The 16795-nt window shown below is 43.0% G+C and overlaps 1 protein-coding gene across 1 annotated transcript; it reads right to left on the reverse strand.

The window, feature by feature from the left end:
* Window positions 1-13120: 13120 nt before the first annotated feature.
* neurod2 (neuronal differentiation 2) lies at window positions 13121-16795 on the reverse strand. Its single transcript, XM_035753524.2, has 2 exons — window positions 16608-16795; window positions 13121-14562 (listed from the first exon to the last, which is right to left on the reverse strand). The coding sequence occupies exon 2, from the start codon at window positions 14553-14555 to the stop codon at window positions 13473-13475; it is 1083 nt and encodes a 360-aa protein (XP_035609417.1). The 5' UTR covers window positions 14556-14562; window positions 16608-16795; the 3' UTR covers window positions 13121-13472.

Here is a 16795-nt window from a genome sequence, read left to right on the forward strand (position 1 = left end):
TCTCTCTCCCTGCTCGTGTGTGCTGGCTGGCGGGAGTATTGAGGATGAAGTGATCCGCACTAAAGCCTCCTGTTTGGTGCCGCCCAGAGCCGGGGCTAGAGAGGTGGCTTATGGGTAGGATGCTGAGGAGTTTAGGGAGAGGAGGGGGGTGCAGCAGATGGCACACCACGCTGCGAGGGCCGTCGGCTGGCATCGAAGGGGGGGTAGGGGGGCACACAGATAAATGGGGGGGGGGGGTACTTTTCCCCATAGTGCCAGCAGGCATGAGAAGGGGGGGAGGGGGGTGAGAGGGTCGAAGCTTCATTGCCCCCATGCCCTGCTCTCCCCTCCCTCAAAAATTCAAGTCAAGAAGAGTGGTTGGGCCTTTGACGGTATCCGAACAAGTGGACAAGAGATGAAAACCATGACCCCTTAAACAACAATGCAAGAATTTTGCCACTTTCTATGGGAAATGAACCACACTCAGCTTTTATTGAAATCACTCTCACCCCAGTAGTTATATTACATTAACAATTGCGATGTTGATGTCAGATTTCATTGGTAGGCTTATTCCTGTATAAATGGCCACGCCTTCCATGCAAAAAGTATAATGCAGAGATTTTCTTCCACTTGTTCAAGACCATTTTTAACACGGTAAAGATTTCAGGGCCAAAAAATGTAAAAAATTTGCCTTACATCCTCAAACCACCCCTCCTCACACACACGGCCATCCCTCAATGGACACACCAACAAACCCACTCACTCACTCACACACACACACACACACACATAAACCAACCCCCAATGAAAGTGCTCGCCTGCAAACCCACCAGCATCCTCACTATACTATGGTGCCAGTGCCTACCGAACAGATGTTGTGGAATTTAAGATGCACAAGTCCCCTCCCTCCTCCCCTCAGTCCCCCCCTTCTACCTCTCCCCCCGAGCTGGCCCTGCACGGGTGTGCCATGTGGCACTCCATTCCCCCTGGCACTGCCGCTCCGACTGTGCCAACTCTGGCGCGTCTGCCAGCTGCCGAGTGGAAAGCCATACAGGAATCGGGAAAACTAGGAAAACCCAGACCTCTGTATTGTATAGTGTGCTGTAGGTCTACGTATTATGTGTGTGTGTGTGTGTGTGTGTGTGTGTGTGTGTGTGTGTGTGTGTGTGTGTGTGTGTGTGTGTGTGTGTGTGTGTGTGTGTGTGTGTGTGTGTGTGTGTGTGTGTGTGACGTGTGTAAAGTGTGTGTACTGTACATCACACTTTGGTTCCCTCTTTGAGGGGTACAGGGAATGCTGTCATACTGTGAAACTGCTGTTGAACATGTAACAAAATAATTTGCATATTATATTGTCTGTATGAATGACACAAGGTTAGTATGACCTAGATGGTTTGTGTGTCATAAAATGACAATCTGGTGAAGTATTTGGTGGATGGTGGGGCTGTGGCTGTGTAAAGTTGATTCCAACACTATGTATACTAAAATCGTGTGTGTGTGCGTGTGTGTGCGTGTGTGTGTGTGTGTCCGAACACATCTTTGCAAAGTGTGTGTGTGTGTGGGTGTATATTCGCAGTGCATGTCACACCGACCGTCTGTAGTGAGTTGCCAATGCACTTGGGAATGCTCATGGAATTCCTGTTACCATGGAGATGTCTGAGCACATTTGCAATGAAATACAAACTTAAGAGAGATTAATTCACAGGAATCTGGTGATTTATTCATTGTTGTGGATGTTGATTCACTCTCCCATTCACTGTGATGTGGGTTTGGAAATGCAATGATGCGCCTGATCAATTCTGACTGTTATGAGTTGTGATTTTTTCATGTTTGTCCTTCCAATATTTTTTTGGGGGTGATCCTCCTTTAAATTAAAGTGATAGTTCACTCAAAAACAATATTTTATTATTTTGTTCATTAGTCCCCCCCCCAAAAAATGGTGATTGTCACCAGTCAAGTTTTCAAGATAGAGCCCAGAGCAAAAACTGGGATGATGATGACATTTGCACCCACATTTGTTTCAAGTAAAGTGATCCTTATAAGGGGCAATCTGCCTTTTGAACAATAACAAAGCGGACACCACACCACTGATTTGGTCTACCGCTGAGGGATGGGGGTGTAGAAATGTAACCACTGAAAGTCATGGGCAGAGCTATTGGATACAAGGACTGACCATCCATGATATCAGAAGTATAGTTTGAAACATGTTTTGAGGCTATACCGTGTTTGTTTACAATTACATTGTTTATAAACAGAGGGGTAAAACAGTTTATCATTTGAGTTCTGATGGGGTACGACAGATGAACTTAGCTCACCGACCCACTGAGCACACGTCTAGTTTTGATTTACATTTGGTTGAGTTGCCAACTAACGTGAGTTCAACGTGAAATCAACCAACCATTTCACAATGTCATTGGATTTAGGTTAAAAGCTGTGTGAAACGAAAGTCCCATACGATGATGCCTTTTTTTAGGTTGAAATGACGTCGAAACGGCATTGATACAACCAGCTTTCGCCTAGTGGAGAGTCATCTGTATGTTATATTCTTCAAAAATCACATCGCTAATTTGAAAGTTAAAAAAAATGTATCTAGCAACTGCATATTGCAGAAGTGCTGCAGTGTAACTAATATAACTAAAGTGTAACCCACAAGGTTCCATGATTGGAAGATTTTAGAAAATGCTTTCGAATTAATTAATAGCAATGACTGTATCATAGAGCAAGGCAGGAGGAGAGGCCCAGGGAGAGGGAATCATGGAACAAGAACAGGAATATTGGGACAGGGTCACAGAAACGTGGATTTCTGAGGGGCAATGGGGGCCGGAAAAGAGGCCGAGGAGGTTTGAAGAGAATGAGGAAAGCAGATGTCGGTTTTGAATCTGGGGAAGATGGCGTTAAAAATGGAGATGGGATGTCGAAGACGATTGGTGTCGAGTGCAAACGGAATGAGAAGACGGTGAATGAGGGCGAGTTAAATGAGGTGGAAGGTGTGGTGAAGAGCTCGGAACCCGAGCTTGGCATCGTTGAACATGATAAAGAAATCTCTAACAGACAACGTCGTGTTAAGATATATTAGTTATTCCGTTAGAGCTTTTTTGTTGCTGACTTTAATGGTCATGTCGCAGAAGTGTGTAGCAGGGGTGGTCGGAAGTGTGCAGGAAGGCATGGGACAGAGGATTGTGTAGTTTCGGTGGGATAAAGTTGTGTGTGTCAACTGTAGGGGCGCCCATGTTGCTGGGGATCGGAAGTGTCCGGTGCGAGAGAGGCAGGTTGAAGTGGCCAGAGTCAGAGTAGTGCTGAAGGTTTCGTATGCTGAGGCAATGAAGAAAGTAGAGGAGGATGGGTCAAGGGGGAGGGATGCTGAGAGGATCCCAGTGTGCAGTATATTTGAGGGAGTGATTTATGCTTCAGTAAGGTTTGCTTCTTAGCGCTCATAGCAATGGTTATCAACTGTACTTCAGAAATGGAACATAAAATCACAGAATATAGATGTTGTGGTGGCAGCTGTGGAGAAGTACTTGGGTATATCAGATTTGACTTCAGAAGAGTTACAGGGTGTCTTGAAGGATGGTGTCCCGTCCTCCCAGGCCGTTGCCATGGTGCAGGAGCAGATAGTGTCAAAGTAGTGGAATGGGGTAGTGGGTTTTTAATGAGTGTACGTGGCAGCTGCAGAGAACTACATGGGTGTATGAGATTTTACTACAGAAGAGTTATAAGATATTTTGAGATTTGTATTTCTGGGAAATAGTGGTATAGCAACTGTAGGTGTTGGTGGTACAATTTTAGATTTTTTTTCACCCTATTTTATTTTTGTATCACAAATATAATGTGATTGAACACACTACCTCACAGAAGGTGGCGACATGCACAAATAAAATGTGCTAATTCCATGATACCAAAGAAGAAGGTTTCATCATTCCTTGAGTGTGTATAGGCTGTGGGCTATACACACTCACTTCCTGGTTTGAGTCACTTCCTGGTTTGAGTTGATATAGGATGTGGGTGTGTCAGGTAAGGGGGAGCCATTTTCGACTGCATGCGGTAGAGAGAATATTTGTGACAAGAAAACAGTTAGTAGTTTAAAGGTTAAAAGCCTAGTTTTCTAACGCCATACATGTGAGACTTTTCTAAAAGACTTATAAGAGTCTAGCTGACTTCTAAGGGTTGAAGTTTGGAAGGCGATTTCTAAGACTAGCCCAGTGTCTCGATTGGATCTCCTTCTAGCAGTATAAAACTAGCCCACAGTGCAACTTATTTACCAACTTGTGTCTTTGCCTGTTTGGTGAAGCTTTTCCCACTTCGGAGGGTATATTCGGACAGCTCTGATAAAGAATGCGTTGTTTGCATCGCTGAGTGGCGCTTCCTTGTCTATGAGGCTGATTAGCTAGGACAGACAGGTGTGCGAACAAAGTGGGAACACAACATGGAATCCATGTTTGGTTTTGATTTGGAGGGAGGTGGTAGCAATTAACAATTTGATTGAATTATTTCTTGGGCACTGCTCAGTGATGCAAACATACATCTTCCTGATCTTTGACTTCCTTTTTAGACTGAGTACCTGCCCCACAAAATGTTACTGCAGAGGCCTCGTGTAGCCTACATGCTAACGTGAATTTGTTTCCTTTATCTTCGCTCTTTGTCTGCATTACTTAGAAGAAGAGGAAATCAAATACAGTGGTTCAAATCTGGGCCGTAAATTCATTGGGGCACAATGTCGCAAAATGTTTTGAAAAATGTTGTGATAGGAAAGCGTAAATGAGTGTTTCTTATTGGACAAGTTCAGATAATGCCTCCTCGGTTTCGGCCCATTTTCTTCCGTTTCGTGTTGAGCACGACCCATGATTCTCTCCTGACGTGAGACGTTCCCGTCCTAATCTCTTTTAATCTGGGGGGCGATGGAGAAAAGCAACAGAGCCTGCTGTGTCAACACTCCATCTCGAGCATCTCAAGCCTCGCATCAGGACACACACGTTGATGTGTTTACTCCTCTTTATGCAGGCGAGAAAAGCCCGAGATGAGAGAGGGGAAGACCAGGAGGGAGAGAGACTGGAAAGCAGGGACACACACATGGGTGTGTTTGCGCCTCTCGTGGTGTCACGAGAGAAATGAAGAGAGAGATGACAACAGGCAGGTAAGGGGAAAGATAGAGAAGGAGAGCACTGAAAGAGAGGTGAGGGTCCAAGAGAGATGGAGGGTGAGGGATAGGGAATGCACTGTATGCGCCAGTTTGACGTCCCAGGGCCAACCCGGGACGCGAACCCTTGCCAACAACGGCTCGGTACTGCAGGAACTAGCGTGCTAACTGTTACCCTACCGAAGACACACTGCAGGGAAGTGCTAGTGAAACTGCAGGTACAGCCAGGTGTTTCAGTCTAATTTACAGCTCATAGAAAATGAAGCATCCACCGGGGGCCATATGTGCTCAACACCCTGTGTGCACATTCAAAACGTAAAGCTATGCCAAATACACCGTGTGGACGTTCCCATTCTGCTCTTCTGTGGTCTTTTATTTGTTGTTTCCGCATTTAACAAATAAATAAAAATAAAAATAATAATCTCAACTATGCCATTGTATGATGATAAAATAGACTAGCAGCCTTGCGATAGATTTACGTCCTCTCCAGGGGGTGGACATGTACATCAAGCTGCCTGCCTTGTGGGTCATTCTGGCTCGGGCCAAGGACTTGATAATGATAATAAAATGGCAATTTCAATTAATTAGACCTAATCCCTCTGTTGTTCTAGCCAAGAACTACTAGCACACCTGATTCAACCAATCAACATATCATTAAAGCCATTTAGTAGTTGAATTGAGTGTGGTAGTTCTGGGCTGGGGGGTACTTGAGGTGACTTTGTCACAGGAGTTCCAATGCTAAAGTAAACAAAGCATTGGGGACATTCAGAATCAGAGGATAGTGGACAGCGTCAGTCTTCCTCTTTTTGCGTCCATTGTTTCCTCGTTTCATTCATTGAAGAAACAGGCCATTCCATTATACCCAGTGGTGCTGCCAGTAGGCCAGTCTGGCGATCTGGTTGTGTGTCTGCCTGTTTCGGAAATAACCAGAGTGTGGTTGTAATGTACTAATGAACAGCTGCCACTGAATTTCAACACATACACACTTACTCTGCCCCAACCCTGTCACACACACACACACACACACACACACACACATGCACATGCATGCACACACATGCGCACCCACGAACACACATACACGCATGCACACATACACACATGTACACAAACGCACATTCATTCATTCCTGAGACTGTTTGGCTGAACCCTGACTTGGCAACCACCTGCTCTTACAGAGAACAAAAACAATGCATTAGATCCTTTTTTGACACATTCTATCTAACCCGTCTCATTTCACTTCAGCAATGTTCCTCTGATGTTGTCTCACAATGTTCCTCCTAGGAGCCACACGTTGCCAGGTTGGAATGTTTCCTGGCTGACATTCGGGAAGTCTTCTTAACAATTCAAACGAAGGATATGCTCATCTGGACATACTACTCCGACAGTTCATCGTCGCAAATATAAAATCTACTCTTAATTGCTTTGCCATTTGAATTAAAGGTTAAATCAACAAAAGAGTTCAAACGGCCTCAGTCGGAGGCCATGATAATCTGTGATGTGATGTTTATTGATACCTTGCATAATTACAGGCTGAAACCTTGGCATAGATAATACATGAAAACTCATGAACGTAGATTGAAAAAATAGCAAATCAGAGGATGTAAGAATAGCGTTGAAACATATTATTCATGTCATAGGCTAATGTTCCAGTTAAGAGCCAGCGAGAGAGAAAGTGTGTGGGAGTGTGTGCGTGCATACGATGTGCATATCTGCATACGTGCACGTGTGAGCGAGGCCGACCGAGAAAGAAAGACAGAAAGAGCGAGAAAGAGACGGAAGAGACGGAAGAGGGGGAGAGTAAGAGAGGATAGGAGAGGGCAATGAGCTGGATGCGATGCCATCTGACAGGTCCAGCTGGGAGGCTGCCCGCCCCACAGCACCGCAAACTGGTCAATATGGGGGCCAATTACTGGCTGCCTGCGTGACCACCGTGGCATGGCTTCGTCAGAGCTGCCCACCCCTCTCCTCTACCCCCCCCCCGAAAAATCACTCCCACCATCTGTGCAGACCAGCAACAACCTCTATTCTATACCCTCCCATGCACATAATACACTGTATACACACACTCCTGATGTATAAACACACACAAATATCGCAGGCACACGGAACGTACCTGCGATATGGTCCACACGTGTCCACCTCATCAATGCGAAGACACTTGACAGAATGAACTTGCATGGCTCTACGATATTGACAGCTTAATCGGACTGAATTGGGAATCTGAGATATGCAGACTGAGGTGAAGTGGCACAATAATGTTGAAGCACACATGGTGTGGGTATACTGTAGCATACAGGACCACACGCATGAGAGAACTCCCCGCGTTGTCTCCTGTGAGCGTTTGAGCATTTGAGAGTCACACACCTCCATTGTGCACTGATGCAGTGGAATTCTGTTCCTCACTGGGCACTGGGCACTGGGCACTGGGCGTGGCGTACAGTCTGGCAGAGTGAGATGGCCGGGCAGGCGGATGGGCAGAGCTGAGGTGGCAGCCAGTACCCACTGCGGAGGAAACTGACCTCTGTGGGTGTAGTCAGTCTCAATGCAGTGCCCATGTCGTTTATATTGGTTTAATACTTCGTACTAACTTTATACAGTTTATATTTGTGTGTGTGTGTGTGTGTGTGTGTGTGTGTGTGTGTGTGTGTGTGTGTGTGTGTGTGTGTGTGTGTGTGTGTGTGTGTGTGTGTGTGTGTGTGTGTGTGTGTGTGTGTGTGTGTGTGTGTGTGTGTGTCACACAGGAGGGGCATATGGGCCGGAGTATCCACAGGAGGCATTGCTTGAGTGATGAGGGTCTCATGACAAGATATTGTCACTCACCTTTTACTATTGAAATTGTGATTTCGACTACTTATCCGTTTTAGAAACCAGAGGCATGTGCTGCATATGTAACCTAGCATATGCCTCTTCATTATGACGACTGCTCTTTTACATAGCAAGCTAAATGTGGGATAGATGTTTTGTGCTTCGAAGGTATTATGAAAATGATTAACCATAGTGATAATTTAGCGCCGAGATTATTTAATCCCAAAATAATTAAGACATTAATCCGACAAATGTTTAATCTGATAAATTGAAATAAAACTACACAGATGGGGAGTGTGCATTTTAAATCCAATTTGGAACGCAGTGTCCCAATCCTCACGTGGCGTAATTTCAGTGGATCACGGATAGAGTGACCGATTAGTGAAAATTGGCAGCAGTTGCAAAATAGTTAGTTAGGCCAGATTAAAACAGGTCTATTCGCTGAAATGAATACGTTTTGTTTCTGGATAATGACAATTTTAACGAAATTATACAAGCACACAGTTACTTATGCCTGTACATGTATAGGCATTTTCGTTTGGGTTATTTTGCTGTCATCTGGCTTCAGGTGTAAAACTAAAAACACGTTTATTTAGTACAAGGATTAGGCTACTAGAGATTTGTCATTCCATTAATCAATATTCTCTGGAACTAGAATAAAGTAAGCCCACTTAGTTACCTTATAGTCTGTCCACTCACATTTTCTTAGTTATCTCCTCTCAAAAGTGTATCGCACCCTGCTTATAACTATATATATATATATGACTGGTTTGGTATTATATTTCATACCTTTAGTTATAAGCAGGATGCGATACACTTTTGCTTAAAGTAATTATAACATCTAATTTGGTGCCCACAAGGGCTGGTTAAAAACAAATGAATGGTTTTATAATGACCATATACGTTTTATTGGTAGGCCTAGATCTACACCAACATCAATATAGTTGATAATTAATAGCAAAGATAATAATCATATTACATATTGGATGTCAGCAATAATGTATTATTATTTTAATCATTATGAGTATCCTATTCGTATTTGATCTGTTTCTCTGCAAATCTTCCGGCTTCCTTGTTTATAATCACTTTAACATTAATATCAGTTAATGTAGGTCTAATTTATGTATTATTTTTTTTAAAACTTGATATTTTGGTTATGTTAACCTGTCATGAAGGCTATGCACAGCAAAATGGGGTTGGTTGTATTTGATCAGGCCCCATAGGCCTACTGAGAGAACCCCATATGGCTACGGAACACATCTCTTTCTCCCTTTCAGAAATTCCCAGACAACTACTCTGCTGTTTACAGTGAAAGGTGCAAGGACGTCATTTTTTTAAAATATAATTAAAAATTAAAATTAAGGTCACTTTTGATCGGGAACGCGCACATGAACCATTCTTAAAGCCTATAACGTTTGAGAATAATGAACAGATGCCGCTGAATTAGGAAAGAAATACTCGCCCCTCCCAGAAGTACCACTTTGGCCGGGCGCGCTGGCTGGCACGTGGCACAGCTGGCAGAGCGAGGGCGGGCTCCTCTTCCCGTGCTTAGCCTACTGGTGCTGAGACATTTAGCGTTTTGGCAGCGGTCGCCACCACCCAATGCCAACCCCCCGCCCCCAAAACTGTATCCTACCATTACAGTTAAAGTGAAGGGATAGCACAAAAAGGGGTGCACGCCCCGCTCCTTCCTTATGTGTCCTATATGGCCCGACCTTCACCCTCGAGCGTGGAATGAAACTTCACTTCACTGAATTCCAAATGACGAGACCGTTATAGAGTATTTGTTAGAAGCTAGCCCCAGGCATAGGCCTATAGGTTGCGGTGGCTATCGAAATGATAGTTGAGTTCAGCATTTAGCCCATAGGATAGGCCTCACGTTTAGATTCAAATTGGTCGGGGCCTCTTTTCCCAGAGCCATATCATATCGTTAAGATCGTTAGAACCGTCTTGTGGTGTATCATTAGTGGCCTGGCGGATCTGTTTCCCAGAGCTTTCGTCATTAACGCTGCTCTTAAAAACTGTTGTTGCCATTCCGCTTCTTTTTATTCACAGAAGATCTCTGCTAAACATAGAATCGATATGTTTAGGCTGTTATTCATGTGACTGACCGCCGATAACTTCACAAGGAAGTTGACAACAACTAAAAAGTGGCCAGAGTGTTTGCCAATCTTACAAAGCTTCAAATGAAAACCGATATGAGTGTTTTCAAAGATAAATAGGCAACATGGGAATGTGTATTTCAATCATATTTTTCGATTTTGCCAGTAGGCTACTTACTCTCTGTCATTTTTAATCAATATGTTTCATGATGTGTGACAATATCTGCGTAATAATATGACAAATCTGTGATTTAGTGCCCTAATATTAGGTAAACATAATAAGACGCCTCAATATTTGCAGCCATAGGTGGTTATGTCTCTCTAGGAGCTGATCCGTCGTCAGTATCCTGGAATCAATAGTGTTCTGGTAAGATTGTATTTTCTTTCGATCCTATCAGAATCGACACGTGGTGTAAAGACGCACTTAAGAGAACGTTCTCTCTCTCTCCGCGTGCTTGTTTGAGAAACACTTCGACATTTAACACTTCGTAATTAACGAAGCAACTGGTACGATCATCATAATGCTTACATCGCAACTGGGAAAGGAGGCCCAGGTCATTCGGCTGCAATATTGTTGTAATTCATCGCAGTTTGATATTTTTTTCACTTTATACGACTGTAAGTTGGGGAATGTATAAAGATAACAACATACTTTAGATAGGCCTATTGAAATCACACCCTTTCATTCGGGACCTAATCAGCGTGCAACCTGTGGCCCGCCGCACGCCCTTCTCATTGTTTAGGACGTTCAGTGAATTCTTCTCAATAGTAAAAGGTGAAAGGCACATCGACGACAAGTATGCCTGTAAATATGGTTATTCTATAAAGTCATTGTAAATGAATATAATTAAATTACTATTCATATCTGTTGGTGGGAGTGCGATATTTTTGTTTGGTCCAGACACTTACATTTGAGGACCTGCCAATTTGTAGCATTGCAAGCTGTTTTCTCGAATGTGGTGGGCCTTTGCCTCGCCAAAGTGCCTTTGACCCCTCTGATGTTAAAACGCTAAAATATTAGGCACGAAAAAATATATGTTTTGTTTCAGGCAAATATAATTTTTCAGAGGTAGACCGAGGCGAGCTCTCACACATAGACTACAAAAGGCTATTGAACTTCTTATTTGATCGTTTTAATGCCTGAACAGGCCCACATTTGCCTGTTATCTCAGGCCATTATTTTAGCATGTATCACCTCTATTTATCTGCATATTCTGAGCAATCGGACTATTGTATTTGATATAAACAAATAAAAGAAAAACTTTAGGTGCTAGATTTTGAACAGAAAATAAGTTACAACGAAATATATCTGTGCAACACAGTCTATTAGGCTAATTATTCCCTTTTTGTTTAAGGGGCAGTCCTTGATGGGCCAGACCCCTCTTCGTGCTCCCCAGTGCCCGCTGCTTATCATACGGACGGACGGTGGAACATATGGGTCCCGGGGCAGCGGTCCAAAGTGACGGGTCCTTTCAGTAAGTCAGATCATATGAAATCCAACATGCTTATAAAGGACTAACCATCTACAAACACACATGGGTCTATGCTGCAAAATGGGAATATTGTACGCAATATTATATCATTCGCGTTGGCCACTACATTTCTAAAGAAAAATATAGCCTACATGTTGTCATAAATGTGTCTTGCGTTTGTTATCTCGGCGAGAATGCTACGTTTTTAGAAGCTGAGCGTGGTGTTTAATTTTGTTCAAATAAAATTATTCGTTACAACTGGTGTTTAAATACATATAATCGATAAAATACAAGCATTTCGCGGCACCTGCTTTAACATCTACTGATCTGTGTACGCGACAAATAAACGTTGATTAGATTTGACTCATCTTATTTCCAAATATGCAAATAAACGTAGGTCTGCAATGAATTGCATATATTTAATTTTACTGGGGAAATAAGTTTGTTTGAAATATATTAAACATGTGTTTTTTTTTTTGTGTTGTTGTTATCCCTAAACCAAAAATAGTAGAGGAAAGGCGTAACATTTCTCCACATCTATATGCTGAGAGCAATTTGCGACATGTCTTTATGTCCCATAAAGAAAAGATAAACATGAAAAAGGCGAAGGGGGACATTAGGCAGCTGACCAAGTATTGTAATGTGATAACGTTTAGAAATAAATATTGGGTTGAGTTTGTTTTGCAGTAGCTCTAATAGTGTATCAATTTCTCGTCTAACACGAGGCTCCAAGTATATATCATAGGCCTATCAGCCATTTTTCTTCCTCGACTCAATCAGTTTCCTATTTCATTTCCTCTCCTTAAATGATCCAAAAATGGTACTTGTTCTATTTTGTTCCCATCATAAATGTGTGTTATATGATTCATATGCTACTATCATTTATATCCCATGTCGTATCATTGTGTAGCCAGACCACATTGATTCTAAAATAATCATCATATTGGAACTCAAAGCCTAAATTAAGCATTAGTCAAATTTCCATCAGTCAATTTAGAGGGATAGCATATACAATTTGGCGATTAACCGTATTTAGAATGCAGCGAGTGGCTCAAAATTGGTACCAAAATTAGTTCAAAGAAAATTGAAAGTTACACGGACAGTCTCCATAGCTATAGGTTCAGGCGTGAATCGGGATGTTTGTGAATGCTTATTTGCCTGAGAGCAATTTACTTGTAAGTGGTCAAATTAAAAGATTAAGCCACAGACAGTATACAAAAATGTGTCTAACTGAATAACGTTTACATGAAGGGTTGGTCGAATCTCTCGTTCATTAAACTTGAGGGGGAAAACACAGATGGAAAAAAAAACTAGATGAAAACGAGGTTAGACTATAGGCTTATTCCTTCCTTAAACAGGGATTTCAAGTTTGTCAGTTGAATGATAAATTGTTATTCGTTTCAATAATGGATTTGGAAACGAATCTGCTGCAGAAAGTGGTTGTTGTCACTGAAAAAATGTTTTGATTAACTCAGTTCTTATGAATTAGTCTACTCACGTGGAATACCCTGTGTACCCCAAATCATTTATTTGGGACGATACCATTATGGAGCCCTTGCCCTTCAGTTTACCCCACCCCGCAATGTATCAAGTCAGAAATAACTTCTTTGGTCAATCACCGCATGTCAGACAGTTATAAAATATCGTTTTATTTTTTTTTCATCATAGCATGTTTCGTTCATGTAGGCCTATACATCATTTGTTTTGATTGCACTCATATTCTGCATACAGGTCGACATTTGATTGGAGATATTGATTTCTGACACACCTTAAAATGTACATGATGGTAGTTCAGGAATGACATCAATAAAACAGAGGACCAACATTGACAATATAGGGCTTTTTCTCTCAATTCCTGCCACCTCATCTCTCATCCTCTAAAAACCTCATCCAGTGTCAAAATTGGTAGACTATTATACCATTAGGATTGTCATTTTGGGTATTTAGGGGTCCGCTAGGTTTGTTCGGGTTTTGGAGGATTCAGTTGTGAAAGAAGGCGTTCAGTTCCTCGTACACGGGCGCCCTGTCATGGTGTAAGTGAACGTCATGAAACGGCGGCGGCACGTTTTCAGAGTGCGCGGAACCACTGCGCGCTCCTGAGGGGCCGAACGCTAGGCCGTGGGCAGCAGGTGCCCGAGATGCAGACAGTCCAGAATAGTGCATAGCATAGTGATAGTTCCTGTCTGCATCCGGTGACACAGACTCCTGTTGCCTCACGGAAAAGTTGCCGTTGACGCACACAGGCGGACTGTGATGGCCCTCGTAGTCAGGGCTGTTGTACTCCGGGGAGACGGCCCCTGGGTAGACCGCGTCGCCATAGCCGTAGTTATGGGTCCTCATATGCCCACTGGAGCCGGGTTGGCACTGAGGGCTAGACAGACGGGGACACGGGTAGGAGTAAGGGTGCACGGAGAAAGAGGAGTTGGGGACATGGAACCGGGCCCCGTCAGGACACTGCTCTGTCAAGAAGTTCCGAGAGTTGAGCTGCAGACAACCAGCAACTAGATTCGTGGTGGGCTGGGATAGGCCCTTGCACAGTGTCTGCACGTAGGATACCACATCTGGCCTTTTACCATTGCGCAATATCTCTCCGAGCGCCCAAATGTAATTCTTAGCCAGTCTCAGCGTCTCTATCTTGGAGAGTTTTTGCGTTTTGGAATAACATGGGACTACTTTACGCAAATTGTCCAGTGCAGAGTTCAAATCGTGCATGCGCGTTCTCTCTCGTGCATTGGCTTTTTGACGCCGCACTTTGGAGCGCTCAATCCTTGCTGGCGTCATCTTGCGTTTCTTTGGGCCGCGCTTTTTGGGTTTGTCTCCCCCCTCGTTCTCATCCCCGCAGTCCTCATCGTCGACGTCATCGTCGTCGTCGTCGTCATCCCCAGCCATCTCGGACTGATCCCGGCTGCTTCCCTCTCTGGCGTCGCCGTCATCCAAGTCGTCGTCTTCCAGGTGACCCAGGTCGTCCTCCTTGGTTTTGGAGTCCTCGCCCTCGCTGTCGTCCACCCAACCCGAGAGCTTCTGGACATCCGGCAGAACCTCGCTGAATAGCCTTGTCAACATGGTGGCACTGGAAAACATCGCAAGACAGATGAGAACTAAAGGCCTAGAGAAGCAGTTTCAGACAGTGCATAGGTGTATAGGTTATGTATTATCCGAATATAGATTTTTGTTTATACAAATGTTGATTTTGATTGACAGACGAGATGCAACAAAAAAAGTAAATGGATTGAATACAATACTGTGAGAGAATAAGGGTTATAGGCATATAAGCTATAATAGTTGAATGCAAAGTTCTAAATTCCTTTAGACCTAAGTGTGCACTTGAGCCAACTTCTATAGGCCTGTGATATAATATGCCAATGTAATAATAAGAATACAATGTATTTGCATAAAAACAATACTTTTAGATATCTTGTTCATTCATAAGTGTAAAATTACTTTGATTACTCGTCAAAAATAACATATTATTAAATATTTCAATCTTAGTTGCCTAATTAATTTTGTTCGTCCTGTAGGCTAATTAAAGTTGTAGGCTAACAGCTGTAGCCTACATTCACACATTTGGGGGGTTTCTGTTGCTATAGTGGGGCGACAGACGCGACCCAACGAAAGCTCTTCCCCAATTCCCCGTGCACGTGCCTTGGCGTGCCCTCTCACAGCATGTTTCTGCGGTGCTGGTCCTATTATAAGGTCCCATGGGGCACATTGGGCGTCGGGTAGACCCATTCACCCCATTCCGCATCCCCCCACTATTTCTGGCCACATTCCAACACAGGCAGAATAAATTGTGGAATTTTCAAATATACTCATTTATGAACGCTCATTTCTGATAATAGTCACGCTTTACTTAATTGTTATTTGCATTGAGTTAGAACCATTTCCACGCATATGTGACTATCAAGCAGATTCAGTTTTCAAAAATATTTGTGGAGGAGGGTATCGGGATTGGGAAAAATAGGATAAAATCAGCTGGGGAAAACTACGCTAAGAGTTAGTCCTAATTACAATGAACATGTTAATTATGTGTAAGAATACAGATTTTCTACTGATCGAAATAAATAGAAAATCACGATGCTCCTCAATGAATTTATAGACTGAAAAGTATTCTACTTCGAAACAAGAAGCTTCCATTTCAACTGATTTATTCTATTGGTCTTGGCACAACAGGCTCCAAGTCCACAATACATCATGCCAAATAAATTCATCTATCTATCTATTTTAGATAAATCATTCAACCTTGATATTAGAAAATAGTTCTTAAATCACTTTTAGAGTTCCAAATATTGTGATCATGTTAAGAAAAACGTAATGCCTCTTGTAGATTAATGAGCCCAGCTGTGCATGTTAGTGCGTGGATTTATTTTTCTAATCATATAAGTACAATGTAATTAACGCAAACCAATACCTGTCAATTAACCTACATGTAACTCTATAGAGAATCACTCCCATAGTGCTCTGCATGGACACACACGCACACGCACACACACACACACACACACACACACACACACACACACACACACACACACACACACACACACACACACACACACACACACACACACACACACACACACACACACCATGGTTTCCTTTTATTCCGATTTTAGGTTCTGTCCCGAAATGTCTCCATTTCAAACGGAGATAAGATTTGAGGGTCTTTAAAGTGTCCCAACCCCCTCTCAAAGCAAATGACACTGCTCCATCGATACGCCTGCGATATGAGTAGAATAATGCGTGTAGATCTTTAGGAGACTATATGTCGAATTGATAGTTTATTAAATGCTTAGCTAGGTTATTAAATACAGTCTTCCGCTGTGGGATCAATCCCCTCCCGTGTTCGCATTAAATGATAGCTCCAATAAAGAGCTGGGAGCAGGATTAAATTGTATCTTTGATTAGATCTGCCACACTAGATAGTAGATAAAACAACGAGGAGAGCAGCCTTATATCGCTGAACAATATAATTCGATTAATGCCCAAGATAATCAGTTGTTTCTCTAACGATAAATTATATGAAATAACAAATGTTCCATTCGACATTTGTGTAAATTCTCTCGTTGGTGTTAATTCCATAATTCGTTTCGGACCATCCCAAAATATGCAACCTACCGCCGTCTTGGAGCTCGGTGAGGGGCGAAAGCGCGTTTGTTTACACCATCTCCGGGTGGCCAGTCCAAGTCCACACCCCTCCTGCACGGACACTCCAATAGGTGCGGCTGTAGCCTAGCTTGATGCTTCTTCGCTGTGCTATCCCTACCCCAAACGCACAGAGACAGTAGTGTGGCATCCTCTACCAG

This window comes from Oncorhynchus keta, chromosome 3, assembly GCF_023373465.1.
Source record: "Oncorhynchus keta strain PuntledgeMale-10-30-2019 chromosome 3, Oket_V2, whole genome shotgun sequence".
Classification (NCBI taxonomy): domain Eukaryota; kingdom Metazoa; phylum Chordata; class Actinopteri; order Salmoniformes; family Salmonidae; genus Oncorhynchus; species Oncorhynchus keta.